This window comes from Parastagonospora nodorum, assembly GCF_000146915.1.
Source record: "Parastagonospora nodorum SN15 chromosome Unknown scaffold_8, whole genome shotgun sequence".
NCBI lineage: Eukaryota > Fungi > Ascomycota > Dothideomycetes > Pleosporales > Phaeosphaeriaceae > Parastagonospora > Parastagonospora nodorum.
Window position 1 is genome coordinate 290,842 of NW_001884556.1, and position 14,592 is coordinate 305,433.

The 14,592-nt window shown below is 51.5% G+C and overlaps 7 protein-coding genes across 7 annotated transcripts; 2 read left to right on the plus strand and 5 right to left on the minus strand.

The window, feature by feature from the left end:
- Nucleotides 1-531: 531 nt before the first annotated feature.
- SNOG_05588 (hypothetical protein) lies at nucleotides 532-1,563 on the plus strand (the record flags this gene model as incomplete). Its single annotated transcript, XM_001795939.1, has 1 exon — nucleotides 532-1,563. One exon carries the CDS (start codon nucleotides 532-534, stop codon nucleotides 1,561-1,563), a length of 1,032 nt encoding a protein of 343 aa, XP_001795991.1.
- A 1,137-nt stretch (nucleotides 1,564-2,700) lies between these two features.
- Nucleotides 2,701-3,836, minus strand: SNOG_05589 (hypothetical protein; the record flags this gene model as incomplete). The annotated part of the gene is made up of 4 exons (XM_001795940.1): nucleotides 2,701-2,813; nucleotides 2,863-3,420; nucleotides 3,474-3,646; nucleotides 3,694-3,836. 4 exons carry the CDS (start codon nucleotides 3,834-3,836, stop codon nucleotides 2,701-2,703), a joined length of 987 nt encoding a protein of 328 aa, XP_001795992.1.
- A 492-nt stretch (nucleotides 3,837-4,328) lies between these two features.
- SNOG_05590 (hypothetical protein) lies at nucleotides 4,329-5,457 on the minus strand (the record flags this gene model as incomplete). The annotated part of the gene is made up of 2 exons (XM_001795941.1): nucleotides 4,329-5,052; nucleotides 5,093-5,457. The coding sequence occupies 2 exons, from the start codon at nucleotides 5,455-5,457 to the stop codon at nucleotides 4,329-4,331; spliced, it is 1,089 nt and encodes a 362-aa protein (XP_001795993.1).
- An 851-nt stretch (nucleotides 5,458-6,308) lies between these two features.
- SNOG_05591 (hypothetical protein) lies at nucleotides 6,309-7,880 on the minus strand (the record flags this gene model as incomplete). The annotated part of the gene is made up of 2 exons (XM_001795942.1): nucleotides 6,309-7,578; nucleotides 7,630-7,880. The coding sequence occupies 2 exons, from the start codon at nucleotides 7,878-7,880 to the stop codon at nucleotides 6,309-6,311; spliced, it is 1,521 nt and encodes a 506-aa protein (XP_001795994.1).
- Nucleotides 7,881-8,454: 574 nt separating this feature from the next.
- SNOG_05592 (hypothetical protein) lies at nucleotides 8,455-9,976 on the plus strand (the record flags this gene model as incomplete). The annotated part of the gene is made up of 2 exons (XM_001795943.1): nucleotides 8,455-8,597; nucleotides 8,869-9,976. The coding sequence occupies 2 exons, from the start codon at nucleotides 8,455-8,457 to the stop codon at nucleotides 9,974-9,976; spliced, it is 1,251 nt and encodes a 416-aa protein (XP_001795995.1).
- Nucleotides 9,977-11,463: 1,487 nt separating this feature from the next.
- SNOG_05593 (hypothetical protein) lies at nucleotides 11,464-12,004 on the minus strand (the record flags this gene model as incomplete). Its single annotated transcript, XM_001795944.1, has 2 exons — nucleotides 11,464-11,802; nucleotides 11,849-12,004. 2 exons carry the CDS (start codon nucleotides 12,002-12,004, stop codon nucleotides 11,464-11,466), a joined length of 495 nt encoding a protein of 164 aa, XP_001795996.1.
- A 1,634-nt stretch (nucleotides 12,005-13,638) lies between these two features.
- On the minus strand, nucleotides 13,639-14,286 carry SNOG_05594 (hypothetical protein; the record flags this gene model as incomplete). The annotated part of the gene is made up of 1 exon (XM_001795945.1): nucleotides 13,639-14,286. One exon carries the CDS (start codon nucleotides 14,284-14,286, stop codon nucleotides 13,639-13,641), a length of 648 nt encoding a protein of 215 aa, XP_001795997.1.
- Between the last annotated feature and the right edge of the window lie 306 nt (nucleotides 14,287-14,592).

Below are 14,592 nucleotides of genomic sequence, written 5' to 3' on the forward strand. Positions count from 1 at the left end.
TTATACGTCCACTGCTGGCTCGAGCCTGATTGTGATCTTTTACCTGGCTCGACTAGGCGTTACGGTCATTCTAAAGACACTCTATTTTGACCATGTCTTTTCCCATAATAGCTACACGGCAGTTCCTTTTTCCCCCTCTCAATGATATCTCCGAACCATTCATTTTCTCGTATAATCAGACTCAACTCCCATCTCCACGTTCGGCTCAGTTACGTCGAGATGTTTATCACCTGAGCATTCACTCCGTCCTTTCACCTATCTCCACGCGTTCGGCTCGCTTAGATCACTGAATGCATCGCCTAAGCGCTCTCCTCTCCATTACTGGTAGGCTCAAGTAAAGGTAGACTCAAGTAAAGGCAGCCTCAACGCTCGGGCGCACCTACCACCTGCGAACGCCCACGGCCATATATCAACGACCCTCTACTCGCTGTTCGCTCTCCACACTCCACACTCCACACACCGCGCCTTCTCAACTCCACGCTCGACTCGAGAACTACAGTCAATCAACATCTCTCGAATCCATCAGTCATAATGCGGTTCACTGCGCTCGCCTGGGGCGTTCTCGGTCTTGTTGGCTTCGCCGTTGGTGAGGCTGGCAACCCAGAAGCGTCTTGTTCATCCAGCTTGACTAAGAGGTTGACTCGATCTCACCTGCCCGTGATCTCAACTCCGACTCGGAGTGTCAAATCCCACCCGGTCTACGATCCATCAACTCGGACCGTCGAGGTGCCCACCGTTACTGGCTTCCATGTTGGTGACGCTGCCTCTTCGTCCGCAAAGCAGATCTCTTTGACGTTGCCCATGACCAGTACTTGCAACGAGGGTTCTACGACACTTGAGCAGTTGCAACAGACGAGTGTTTGCACCGATGCGAAGACCCAGTCTCTGGACACTCGTCCCTGTGCGGCAAGCTTTTACGTGTATTACGTCTGCCTCACTACCGCCACTTCCAGCAGCAAGAGCAACGACTTCGGTGGTACTCGCTCCCAGCGCTGGGTTGCTCAGTTCGCTCACGCCACGCCTGCCACTTCCAGCAGCAAGAGCAACGACTTCGGTGGTACTCGCTCCCAGCGCTGGGTTGCTCAATTCGCTCGCGCCACGCCTGCTGTAGCTGATCCTATCGTGGAGCTTCCTGCCGCTGCTCGCGAGGCTCGTTTGGATGCCAAGTTCGACGCTCGAGCTGCCCGCGAGGCACACCTGGACCCCGAGTTCGACACCCTCCCCGAAGCCGCGCGCGAAGCCCGTCGTGACGCCGGATTCGCGCCTTCACCCGCCATCACCCCCGTTCCTCGCGCCGCAATAATCTCGCCCCCTCCCTTCCCCATCTGCACCTTCAACCTCGACAAGGGCGAGTACATCTGCCCCGAAAAGGCCAAGCGCCAGGCCCTGCCTCTCTGCTCGTTTGATCTGTCAAAGGGCGAGTATGTGTGCCCGAAGTCGCTGTGTACGTTTGATCTAAGCAAGGGCCAGTATGTGTGTCCAAAGGTTGCGCCGCGGACGGCTATGCCGGATGAGCTTGGGATGGACGAGGTGCCGACCACGATGAAGACTGTTACAGTCTAGAGAGGGATATGGTAGATGGCGATATGGAATCGAGATGGAAACAAAATGATAGGGGTTATGTATTCCCCGGAAGAGAGATCTTCGGGCTCAGAACAACCCAATAAAAAATGAAGAAAGGAAAAAAATTCATTCTAAAACTTATGTCCAACATGCTCAGTGACTTTGTTTTATACTAAAGCCCCCAACAATCTCCCTCACTCCACCTCCAAAAACCACGCCACGTCACTCTCCCAACCCGTCTTAAGCTCCACCGTCTCGTCGCTGCCGTGACGCCGAACATCCTAACGTTATTCCGACCCTCAAACCCCTACTCGCAACCCCATCCAGTCTTCTCCTCCCAAGAGCGTGGTACACCGCCGGCAAGGGCCATGCATCTTCGACATCTTAGGCGAGTGAAGATGTCCAGGAAGAACCGGGTTCACACGAGCGAGGCGCGCGTGCGGGGTGTGGCCGGTACGGGGCGGAGAGGGCGATGACAACGGAGTGGTGGATGTCGTGCAGAGGATGCCGCCATTTGCTGAGTTGTGTGTTGGATCTGGTGGTTTGCTTGAGGTTGGGGAGATACGTAGGAGTGAATGGTTTGGATGGCATGACGAAGAGCAGGGCAGTACACCTCTTGTATCGACGTCTGCCATACCATGTTGGATTTAGTGTATATATACTATAAACACCGAGGATCACGCAACGAGTCGTGCATGGTGATGGAGATATGGTAGCATGGCTATAGTGAAGCCTGGATGTCTTCGAGGTCTTTGCGGCGCGGTGGGGAATGGTGAGTAGTAGGCTTCGGAGATATACAGGCTTCTGGAGAAGACGAGGGTCGTGTATGAGTAAAATGCATATATATGCGTGGTGATGGAGTGCACCACGGTGGATTGTAGAGGTGACGTGGGGTATGTCAACGGAAACATGGGAGTGGTTGAGTCTCTACAGGGGAAGACGGCTCCATTGAATAGCCAAATGCGAATATGTATTGCTGGGTATATACAATCTTAACCTGTTATACATCGTTTCTTCCGTCTCCTTTCCTTCCTTTCCAAAACCCCGCCTGATGTTCTCCAACACCACTCCCAATGCATCTCGGTTCTCGTACATCCATAGTCCCGTGACGCCCGTCTTGATCGGGCAGGCCATGGCCTACCTGGCGGCGATCTTCTTGCGTGCGGCGACGGTGTACGAGTACAAGACGTCCTTAAACGCGAACAAGAAAGCGGCAGTGATGACGCTCTGGGTGACCTTTGGTCCAATACCTGTTACCGTTAGCCTTACTCTCTTCCACGTCAGTGATTCATCACTCACCTCCGTAAAGTCCGGTATATCCCTCCTCACGAATAATCCTCCGGAAAGTAGTCAACATATCCTCCCTCGGTCCATCGCGGCCAGCAACATGCATCCTCGACTTGACGGTGATGTATGGATATGTGATGCTCGTCGCAAGCAACTTGCCCATCGCACCGAGGTAAAACGCATCTTTCGGCGTGACCCGCCTCTTCTTCTCCAAAAACTGCTTCATCTGCTCGAAAAACGTGTACTGCAGAATTGGATTGATAACCAGCACCAGCGCCGGCATGACGCCCGAGAACAGGCGAGTTGGACCCTCATCGCGGATGAGCGCAAGGAGGGTGCCAAGCGTAGACGGCGCCTTAACCGGCTTCGCTCCAGGCAGAACCTGCTCCTCGGAATCGTTCTTGCGCGTGGTCATGCGCGTGTTGACGACCCAGATGGGGTTTGTTATCAGCACCGTCGCGCTGCCGGCAAGCGCGCCTGCGAGCATCGACTCGACGGTGGTGAGCTTCATCGACGCGCGGCCGGCTTTGAGCGCGGCTTTTTCGAACCACGCGCGGGTCCATTCGTACCCTGATCAATTCGTTAACGAGGGGTGTCTGACCACGTGATATGGGTATGCGTACAGTAGTAGTATACGAAGTTGGTGACGCTGATGCCGAAGAGCGCCGAGTCCAGCCCCGCGTATAGCCCGGTCACGCCCTCGCGCTTTATGATGCGGCGCGCCGCGTTGAGGGTGGATGACTGCGCGCGCTTCGATTCGACTTGCGCGCGTGTGGAGAGCGTGATGAGGGGGTAGCTGGGGTTTGTTAGGGCGGCGCATGGGGTGGAAGGATGAGGTCATACGTCAGGGCCATGGACAGCAGTCCTCCTCCAGCACCAGCCAGCGCGTGCGCAACATTGTCGCTTTGCTGGGCTGCGGTGCTCTGCGGAACCGAGGATACTGACTCGGCGAGCTTTTGTTGCGCCTTTTCCTGGGCTTGCGACATGGTGGTGTTGTGCGGGCGGGCGCGTGTGTTGATGGCGGGGCACTCGGTCGATGTGAGGCAGGTACGAGGGTGGCGAAGGGGTTTTGTTATACAGAAAAGATGAGATTAAAGGAGCGTCGTCGGGTGAGGTAGCCCAAATGCGGAGAGGCTTCGAGGATGCGGTTCCGTCGCTGGCTTGTGAACGTCACACATTCCGGGGTAGCATGTACAACCGAGGTAAGTTTATCCCCATACTAGCGGCTATCCCACTCCAACACATGTAATCTCCTGGGTTTCATGCAACCGAACCTTTGCGACGGATAACTCTTAGTCGATGCATGCGTTTGTATATTTCAATAAGAGTTTTGAATTCACTTGGTTCTCATATTTGTGAATATCCAAGTGGTCAAATATGAGAATAACTAGCCGAAGACGGGTCTTGAAAGTTCACTGACGAGTCATTCAAGAGATGAAGTGTTGGAGTTCAGGATATCATTTTCAAGGCACTAAGGACTACAAAGGACCATTTTCCTGCCTCGTATCCTTCTCCTTTTCTCTCTCCTGCTCCTTACCACGTGTACTGTAGCTGCTCTGGACCCCACCACTAGGCACATCGCGGGCCTTTGCTTTGGGGGGCTTAGGATTCAGCTTTTTCCAGTCATCCTGCTGCCGAATCCAGTACGCGAGCTCATCCCAGGCGACCGAAGCGAGTCGATACCCAGACGGTACTGGCACAAATCCAACGGCATAGCCGATGCCACTGGGGTGGTCTTTGAGCCTGCGGCAGGGATACTGATCATCCAAGCACTTGTCGCAGACTGCATTTGTGTCCGGGACTGTTTTGCCCAAGGTGTACGTACACTGCCTGCGGTTGCGAAGTGTAATGTCACATTGAACGCAGACTGGAGCATTGCTTGTAACCTCTTTTTGGCCTCGGCCAGCAAGACGTCGCCATTTGGTGGTGGCCGCCCTGGCCGTCACAGCCTCGACGCGCCGGACCGTGATGGCATCTCGTGCAGCTATGCTCAGAGCAGAAACAGGTAACCAGCGATTTGGCAGGCCACTCGTGGACGGGTCCTGTGCAAGTACATACAAGTCAAGGCCTCTGGCATTAACCTTCTGGAGCACTTCAGGCTTAGCTACTATTGGAGCTTGCATTGCACCAATCAATGGCAGTTTGCCTTGAACTTTGGCACTGAGGCGTGCCTGGATCGCAGAAGCAGCTGCTTCCTCAGGTCTAGAAGAAATTTTTGTCTGCGCTGTGATATTAGACTGACTCTTGAATGCAAGCACGAGATCCCGCGCCGTCGTCGCTTAGGGCTTGCGGTCGATGTGGCGAGTTTTCCAAACAGGATATGAGCAACATTGCCTCGATCTTCATTCTGCAATGGGATTCCTCGTTTGGATTCGCCGCGGTACCGTTTGCATGGGTGGTCTTGATGCGCTTGTCGCCGTACTCGGTGTTCGTGTGTACCTCGATCTGAGAAGTCTGCCAGACAGTGCCTGATTCAGACGGCATTGGACAGAAGAAAGTCAAGATCGACTCTTGGAGCTCCGAGCGGGATGGCATGTCGCTCATGGGAGTGAGTATCTTGTGATGTTGGTGTGATGCGCGCGCAACCCTTTCGATGGCGTATACCATGGTGTCGTAAGTCCACAGGTCATTGACCTCGATGATGGGTCGCAAGACGTTGTTGATGTCTGGTTCGCAAAAGGATCCACGAATTTGGATCGTGCAGCGACGGAAGCTCCATAAGATTGAGGCACCCGTGGCTGTTCTCTCTTCACGGGTATATGTAGGGTTGATAATCTTTGGATCGAATTCGCCTATATGGTTAGCGATTGGTTAGCATAACCAGAAATTCTACTAGGTATTTCGAACATGGCACCTTCTTAGGATGCGGCTACTTTCAAGTCCTTCTTTATCGCTTCCAGTGTCAATGTTCCGTTATTCATGTTGCGCTCCCACTTCGATAGACACGCTGCAAGAGCCATTGATTCGCGACCGGCCGGGGTCAAATGTCCAAACCGACGCATGGTTGCGGGTAGAATATGTCGGAGTGGCTGGAGTAATGTATGTGAAGGTCGAGGCGGCTCTAGCGGTTTTCAAGTACTGCTGCAGTCAGTCCTCTGTGGCGACTAGTTTGTATCTCGCAGTGAGCGTGAGATTCTCACTTGCGGGCTATGGTCAACAGGTGGCAAAATTAAAATACCTTTACTTCAACTCCGCGAAATGAAAGCAAGTTCCCAAACCAATCAGATGCCCATGCATGTATTGGATCATGAGTATTGAAGAACGTGGAGCGAATTAGTATGGATACCTCCCCCATGCACTGCGAGTGGAGGGTAATGAGGGTCACAACTGATCAAAAAACTCGGGCACATGCAATAACAGGTCGATGGTATCCCAGCGTATTGGTTACTGTGCTCTATCATGCGAACGCGTCGCTGTTTATGGTATGACACCGCACTCATGTTTGCTGCATGTTCGTCTCATCTTCCACATATTCTTCTTTCCAAGAATCGCAGCGGCACATACGCCAACGCAGACAGCGCGAATGCGACCTCAAAACCAATATCTCCCGTCACTTTTCCAATCGGCCCCGCGAACCAGATTTGCGACATACCGGGCACAAGGAGACCAAGGCAGACGACTCCGGCTGCGACGGCAGCGAAGCCCCAAGGAAGCTTTTGCATATCATCCCAAGCCTCGTCATCTTTGGTGTAAGCGATGAAGCTGCCACGTCGAAAGAGGAGGTGTTCAACGAGGATAATCCCAATGAAAGCTGCGCTCCAGTACCCAATGACACCCAGGAAGTTCTCCAGATTGACGAAGAAGGACTTGGCTGCTTCAACCGCAACACCGATAATGATACCGGTGATGATGACGCTAAAGATGACGCGAGGAATGCGGAAGAGCCAAGGAACGAGCATTTGTAGGTTCAGCGTTATGCTGTACATTGTAGCAGAGAGGTTACCGAGCATGGAGAACCCGAGAATGACAGTGACGAAGCGCCCGAAGCCTCCAGCTGGATGTAGCATGGCAGACAGAACTCCACTGGCCGCATTGACTTCATAACCAGCCTGCCAATCGGGAAAGTTGGGTGTCGCACCACCCATGGCGGCTCCCAGTGTCATGAGGAGGACTGTAGGCAAAGCAAGGCCAACGTATGTGTATGCTGCGATGCGCATGGGAGGCGCTTTCGGATGCATGTATGTTGAGAAGTCGCTAGCCAGCGCAGCCCAAGGCAACATGAAGCCTGCAACAAGGCCACCAAAGGATAGTACCTGGGGTGCGGTTGCAGGCGGTACTGCAACTTGCTGACCGAGGCCTTTCCCACCACAGCCAGCAGCGATTATGAGGGCAATCAAGGCAGGTATCCAAGCCCATCTCTCGTAGTGGTGGAGGACACGGAATCCGAAGAAGGCGATGATCAGCGCCAGCAGTGAGATGATGACAATGCCGACCGTTGCGCTGATCGTCTCCCCATTCTTGACTGCAGAGAGAGCTTGACCGCCAATGATACTGTCGACAACGCAGAAGCCTGTCAAAGTGGCAAGATTGAGGAGGACCAGTATCGAAACGAAGTACTTTCCGAAGGAGAAGCGGGCTTGGACGAGCTGCCGCATGCCGGTCTTGGGACCCCATGTACACATGTAGGCTACCGGTAATGTCGAGACGAGTGTAAAGAACAAAATGACCAGGGAGGCGTCTCGTAAGCTCAGACCAAAGCTCATTGTTCCAACCATTCCGAAAGTCACACTGCAAAGAGTCAGCATTTTTGCCTCTTGATGCCCAATTCATCATTCTTACGGCAAGGGATTGCAGCTCATGCTGAACCACAATGTGAAGATATTGAAGTAGTTTGTCTCAGTCCTCTCCTCGTATGGTATGGGAGTGCAGCCCCGAAATTCGACATCACCACGCTTTTTGAGTACGCTCACGATACCTCTCCATCCCTTCGCTTTTGCCTCTCTTCCTTCCGTTACTTGGGCGTTTGAGTTGCCCAGTTTCATCTCTTTCTCGTCTAAGGTATCACCCCGAGCTCCATGCACATCGGCCATGTCCTAATTGTCGGGACCCAACTGCGGCCAACTGAATTAGTAGGAGTATGCAAGGAAGTGTGCTCCCGGCTACGCGGCGCCAGTGATGCGAAGACGTTGACCCACACGTTGTTGTGCGGCGAAAAGAACAAAGGGATCAACGAACCAACATAAAACGATTTTTGCACATTGACTCACTGTACCCCATATCTTCTCTCGGGCATGACTCCCACGCGTGGCGTGCAAAATCCTCCCGGCAAATCCTTCTCTATCCGACGGGATGCGAAAAAATAGAGCCGCCCGCCAGGGTCTCGAGCGATCATTTCCAGCCGCGCTATTCCCGGCTCAGCTTTCCATCCGTAGGAGTCTCGAACAGGTATAGCGCTATCAGCCTCAAGCAACCACATCACACCAGCAGTTGGCCGATCTCAGGCCGATTCGGTATCGGCAACAGCGGTGCACGTCGTGCAGATTCGCCCTGCGGTACTCTTTACTCCGAATAGTGGGCGGGCGTGACCGTTAGTGACGATGTCAGGCGAGAATATATCAGGGCGCAGGTGCCTCGTGGTTCCTGCACGATCTTTTGGCGCAAATCATGGTTGAAGAGAAGCAAGAGACGGTTGACGAGGGTCTGACGTCGTCGATTGAGGCCGGTGTGGTGGAGGCACCATACAGCATCTATTCTAACAAAGAGAAATGGCTGATCGTTGGAATGGTGGCATTGGCTGGGTTTTACAGGTACGTCTTCTCCTCTATGCTTAACGATACAAGCTTGTAAACTTTTCGGACGTCGTACTGACCTTGCTAGCCCTCTGCCTGCCAACATATACTTCCCGGCTATACCAACTCTCGCCAAAGCATTTCACCAGTCAACCGAAACCATCAATCAAACCGTGACGGTCTACCTTACCTTCCAAGGACTATCGCCCATGCTATGGGGACCCATCTCCGATCGTCATGGTAGGCGGTTGGTGTACCTTGTCTGTCTTAGCATTCTCGTCCTCTCTAGTATCGGCATGGCCTTGTGTCCGACAGATCAGTTCTGGCTCCTGTTGTTCTTGCGTTGTTTCCAGTCCGGCGGCAGTGCGAGCACAATCGCTCTCGGTGCGGGTGTTATCGGCGATATATCAACGTCGAGAGAAAGAGGAGGCTACTTTGGCATGTTCAACCTTGGTCCGATGCTGGCGCCATGCATAGGACCTTCTTTGGGGGGTGTGTTGGCGCAAGAGCTTGGATGGCGTTCCATTTTCTGGACGATTGTCATCATGGTCGCCATATGCCTGGTGTGCATCGCGCTCTTCCTTCCAGAGACTCTTCGGTCGATTGCTGGCAATGGCAGCATACCTGTGCCATACCGTCTACGTGCACTCGTGCCTATCGTTGGACATAAAGCGAGTCAGCAAGCATATGACCCCGCTACTCAGACCAAGTCAAAGCAATCCATTAACCCCTTTGTCATCCTCACGTACCCAGATGTCATTGTCCTTCTTACGTTCACCGGCATCGTGTACGCTGTGAACTATACCATCACTGCCACGATCTCTTCTGCTTTCGCCAGGATCTACCCCGGCCTTTCGCAAACCGTGCTCGGACTCTGCTACCTGCCCACCGGCGCTGGCATGATCATTGGCAGTACGATGACCGGGAAGATGCTGGACTGGGAATACTCGCGCATCAAGAAGCGGCTGGGCGACAACTTCACCATTGAGTACGCTCGCCTGCGCATCATGCCCTTCTATCTCGGCCTGTTCATCGTCTGTGTGATCGGCTGGGGCTGGTCGATTCAGGCCCGAGCGCACATGGCAGTACTCCTTTGCTTGGGAACGATACTAGGATGGACATCCATCGGCATCCTCAATACAACGATGACGCTCAACATCGACATCCTGCAGTCGCGTAGCTCTGGTGCGACAGCGTGCACGAACCTCGTGCGTTGCTCCCTTGCAGCGATCATGATATCAGTCATCGACCGCATGACGACTGCGTGGGGCGATGGCTGGACATACACGTTCTGGGGTGGAATTTGCGCGTTGCTGTTGCCGCTTATGTTTCTAGAAATCAAGATGGGCCCGAGATGGCGCGCGAAGAGAGAAGCGGCGGAGAAAGAGCACGCTTAGGTTTGGAGTCTCACTGGCGAGGCGATGCGATTTACGATTTGGCTTTGAAGCACTATACCCACTTGCTAGATTACGCAAATGAAGCAGTCATTTTATGTTTGAGGCCACCAATATCAGTGCCGCGTGAGGCTCGATGGGGTAGATCAGAAAGCCCACGGATATTCACTCTCTGAGCACGCCAACGCAATCATACACATCTCCGAGTCTGCACCCAAGCTAGGCTATGTCGGATATATGAGGTAAAATTTCGTAAATCCTCGAACAGATTCTTTCTTAACACTGCCTTGCTCGACGTCATTGCACATCTAGCCTGACAAGACGCCGGCAATGTTTTTATCCGCCTTCTCCCAACGGGAAAGAGCCAAGGTAGCCTGGATGTATCTAATACCTTCACGGAAACTATATGAGAGGTCTTGTAACAGCTTATATCTTCAGGGTCTTGCATAATCTTATACATGTGCTCCCGGAGACTATAGATCGTGTCGCGTAGGCGCAGAGCCGACATAAATTTAGCTTCTTCCGGGAGACGTATACCGAAAATACATCATTTTTCCATGAATGGCTTGTTAGATCATGCTTGGGAAACATGCTTCTTCAATGAATAAGAGCTTCTATAAGGATGAGCTTCAATAAAAGAAGTTCTTAGAAGACGTCCTGTATAAGGAATCATTTGAGGGAGACTTAGAAGAAAACCGCTGCTCAATGAGGCGGCCACGAAGACGGGAGATGTGAGTTCTGTAGCTTCGAAAGCGGTGTGATTCTCGCGGCACATGCAATATGCAGAAACCCGGGACAGCGGAAACAGCATTCTTAAGCTCTCGGGAAACACGTGGAGAATTTGTATAGTCCTATCAAATGAGTGACTTTTGGTCTTGATAATGTTCTGACGGTAGAGCAGCTTAAGCAGTCCCCGACAGACCTTCTGATGCTTCCAAATGAAATCATAATGCCTGAAATGAAAAGGACCACTCAAACATGCAAGCATGTAGCCCTTGCAATCGGCCGTGAAGATTGCAGAATGATCTAATTGCTGAGATCGCCTCTCCATTAATAGGCCTCTCAAACACCTCCTTCAAAGTGTACCCACCCTCCACCAGTGATGAGCATATAAGACACTTTCTTTAAATCATGCCCGCCCTCCATTTACTTTCGGCAAATGGCGTCCCTTTGCTTCCTGCTCGAGCTTCGCTGCCCTTGTGTCGCTCATTCTGGCTGGACTTTCCAAATTTTTCGTATGTCTTCGATGGCTTTTAGTAGAGAGGCAGGCGGTTGCGCCATATCGGATAGAGACACGCTCTCTACCAGAATGAGAAGCCATTCAATCTTTTTTTCTGAAAATTGACCGCTCTCGATTCTCGTATGTCCTCTCGAACGTCGAGGCGTAATGTTGTCTCATCAGCTCTTGTCTTTTTCTCTTGTGAAGTGCCCATGAAATCTTCCAAGACTTGTGGTTCGATTCAGCGCTGGCACCGTTTGATATCGGTTTCCTACGCTTGGAGAGCATCATGTGCAGGCGAGAGATGATCCTTGATTGCCTTTACAGCCTGGTGCCTGACGCTATAGCGAAGATTCTCTACTGCAGCCGAGCAGTCCTTAGAAGAAGCATGCTTTGGTAGCTGGAGGCCTCTTGCATGTGCCTTTCTCAGCATCAACAGCGCCTTGCTGATCGAAAGACACGCCTCATCAAGTAGCTGAGCATTGGGTTGTATGACGCGCAGTTTCCAATCTGTCAGCGTTGCAAGTGTTGACCGCTCTTTGAGGAGGTTTTCGACCCATGTGTCAATCGCGGTAAGCTCATCAAGCTCTGATACGCGTTCGATGCTTTGCTGTGATGCTGTCAGAATAGAATGGCAAATGTTGGGCCATACTGACATAATGCTCACATCCTCGTATATCCCCTAGGCATATCTTCAAGATCATCTCCAGCACTTCGTTGGTTTTGGCAAGGCCGTCGATCACGGGTGCAAGTCCACTCTGGCGGGAGCGTTCTTCTTCCACCACGTTTCGCACAGTATCTTCGTCATCCATGCTGAATAGAGGTGTAGACAAAATTGAATGAATTTGCGATCGTATGTACCCAGGTACATGTAGGTAAGGTGCAGACTGTAGGTAAAATAGGACCTCATCGTCACCCGGACCTCAAAAAGGCGCTAACGTGTGCCAAGCCCCACCTAGCGCGTGCCAAACTTGCAGGGCCCTTCAATAACCGGTGTACATAAGCGCTTTTTCCGTTGTTGAAACGAGAGTATGAAACAATCAATTGAACTACATGTAGCCTGCTAACGCTCGAACCGATTTTCTACCGTGTATATGTATGGAAACGCATATTCCTTCAGGCGCAGTGAATAGAAGGTCATCCATGATAAAGCTTTGCATGACTACTTATGGCACATACTATACCTAGGTGCGATAGCTGATGGGACGGCGGATTCTTGTAGAAACAAGAATCTCTCGAAACAACTTCTTTGCTGAGCTGGTAAATGAGGTAACTGTCAGGTGAATCAAACGGAGTATCCTCATCACTGTCTTATTGCTTCGCCCGGAGGGCACGAGCAACTGCGCGGAAGCTAAGCGTACCATGAAACTATACGGAGGATAATCTTGCAACCAGAATGTGGGGTTACCGCAAGCCTGTCATGAAGATGTAATGACTGAAAACGGAGTAGAAGCTAGGCTTCACTTCTCCAAGCCTGCGACTCGAGAGAAGCAAGCTACTACAATGATATCCATATGGACAAAACCCGCAATCTACGAAATATTAGCTGTGTCAAGACGCCTTCTGAAAGACCGAATGCTCGTTGGCAGTTGCTGCAGAGCCACACGTACCTCGCGCCACTTAGGATCAATTCGCGTTTGCCTGAAACCGGACGCTTGGTACAAGGATGACTTAAAAATCGGTAAATCGCCCTTCCTTACTGTTAACTTTTGCATTTGTTCACTATTCTTCAGCTCAGTGGTGAGCCTGGAAAAAGATGCTAGCTCCGTCAAAGCCGTTATAGTTTCTAGATGTTCTCGCAGCTCCACTGTTGTAGCTGATCAAGGTTCGAATAATGGTCCATAGAAGACCTTGTGAAACTACTTTTTTTCATTGAGCTCTCACCCCGTTCGGTGTGATCTGAGCAAGAACATGTGAACATCTGATATGAGCTGTGCGAAGAACAGATCTCTTTCCGAGCAGGATTTTGCTGCTCTTCTTCACTGCACAAGAAACTCGTTGATTTGTGCGGTAATACAGTGATGTGTATGCTCCCGACTCTTCCTGTGTTACCAAACAATGCAAACGTGCTCCCATACGGCACTGATGCTATCTCGGTAGTGGTGCTATCATTCGTGGACACCAAATTGCGCACTTCGAGTAAAAACATAAGACTCGGGACTGACATTCACCATACAATATACAAGTGGTTATATTGTGTTTTTCATATGCTAGTTGAAGGAATACTTTTGGTGCTGCCACTGTAATGATAAAAGAGCAGCTAAAGGAAACCTCGGTAAGAAACAAAACATATATCGCAACACCGTTTCCGATGCTCCGAACTGAGATCAAAGATGACAAAAAGACTGAAATGTAGGAAAGATGTCACTGCGACCCTTGTTGCCAAAACGATGTCTTCAGAGACCATTCAGTGAATGCCAGTCGGTAAGCGCCACTCATAAGATGTTCATCCAAACCGCTCTTCGATCCTCTGGGAAAAGATAAGAAGCATCTGACGAACTTCCTTTATTGTATACACACGATGCCCCTCTGAATCGTCCTCTGACTCGTCCTTTGCATTAGCACTCGTCTTGTGCCTCTTGCTCGAGTATTGCTTTCCTCCTGCCACCGGTTTTGCAGACGACGAATTCTCCTCAGCTTGCTCTTGGACGATGGCTGCTCCCGTTGCTTGCGGTCCTTGCAACTCTTCTTGCTCCTGGAGGGCATCCATGATGGAACATTTCTTGTTGATGTCGTTCTGCTGCTCAGCTTCTTCTCCACCCTTCGCGAGTTCAAAGCCGCCCTTCTTCTCCCAGACGACCAGGGCAAGCCACCGTAGCATCCGGTGAGTGAGCGTCCTTAACTCGACTGGTACCGTCTTCAGGTTGACATCATTCAGAGAAGCGACCGTTCCCGTGCATTCCTTGTTGTGGTACAGTGTGATCCAGTGTTTGAAGCGTTTACAGTCGTCCTTAGAGCTTGCGATAGGTTCGATTGCAGCCCAGAGTTCTTCGTTCGAGGTTGAGTGCCTACCAATGAGCATATTCGTTCCGTGAAAGGCCAACTTCTCCCTCTTCGTATCCTTGGTCGCCTTTTTTGGCATTGTTGAGATCATTGTGTTGGAAGAATGGCTTGGTTGTTCCGTGCTGGAAGGATGGCTTTAGACTCGTTGTGAAAGGATCGCTTGACAGCTTCGAGTGGTGGGCTTTGGAAGAGAGGAATCGCTTGGTAGCTTCAAATGGTCGACGTTGGACAGTATCTGGGGCGACAGAAATTGTGGGGTGCGTGTATGAGAGAAACTTTGAAGAAGCAAGAGCTTATATTCGAATGCGCTAGCGTGTCCGCAGGTGAGTGTGTCCAGAAGACGGGGAGCAAATTTACTTCTCTGATCAGGACAAATCTCCGGGATTTGTGCGATTTG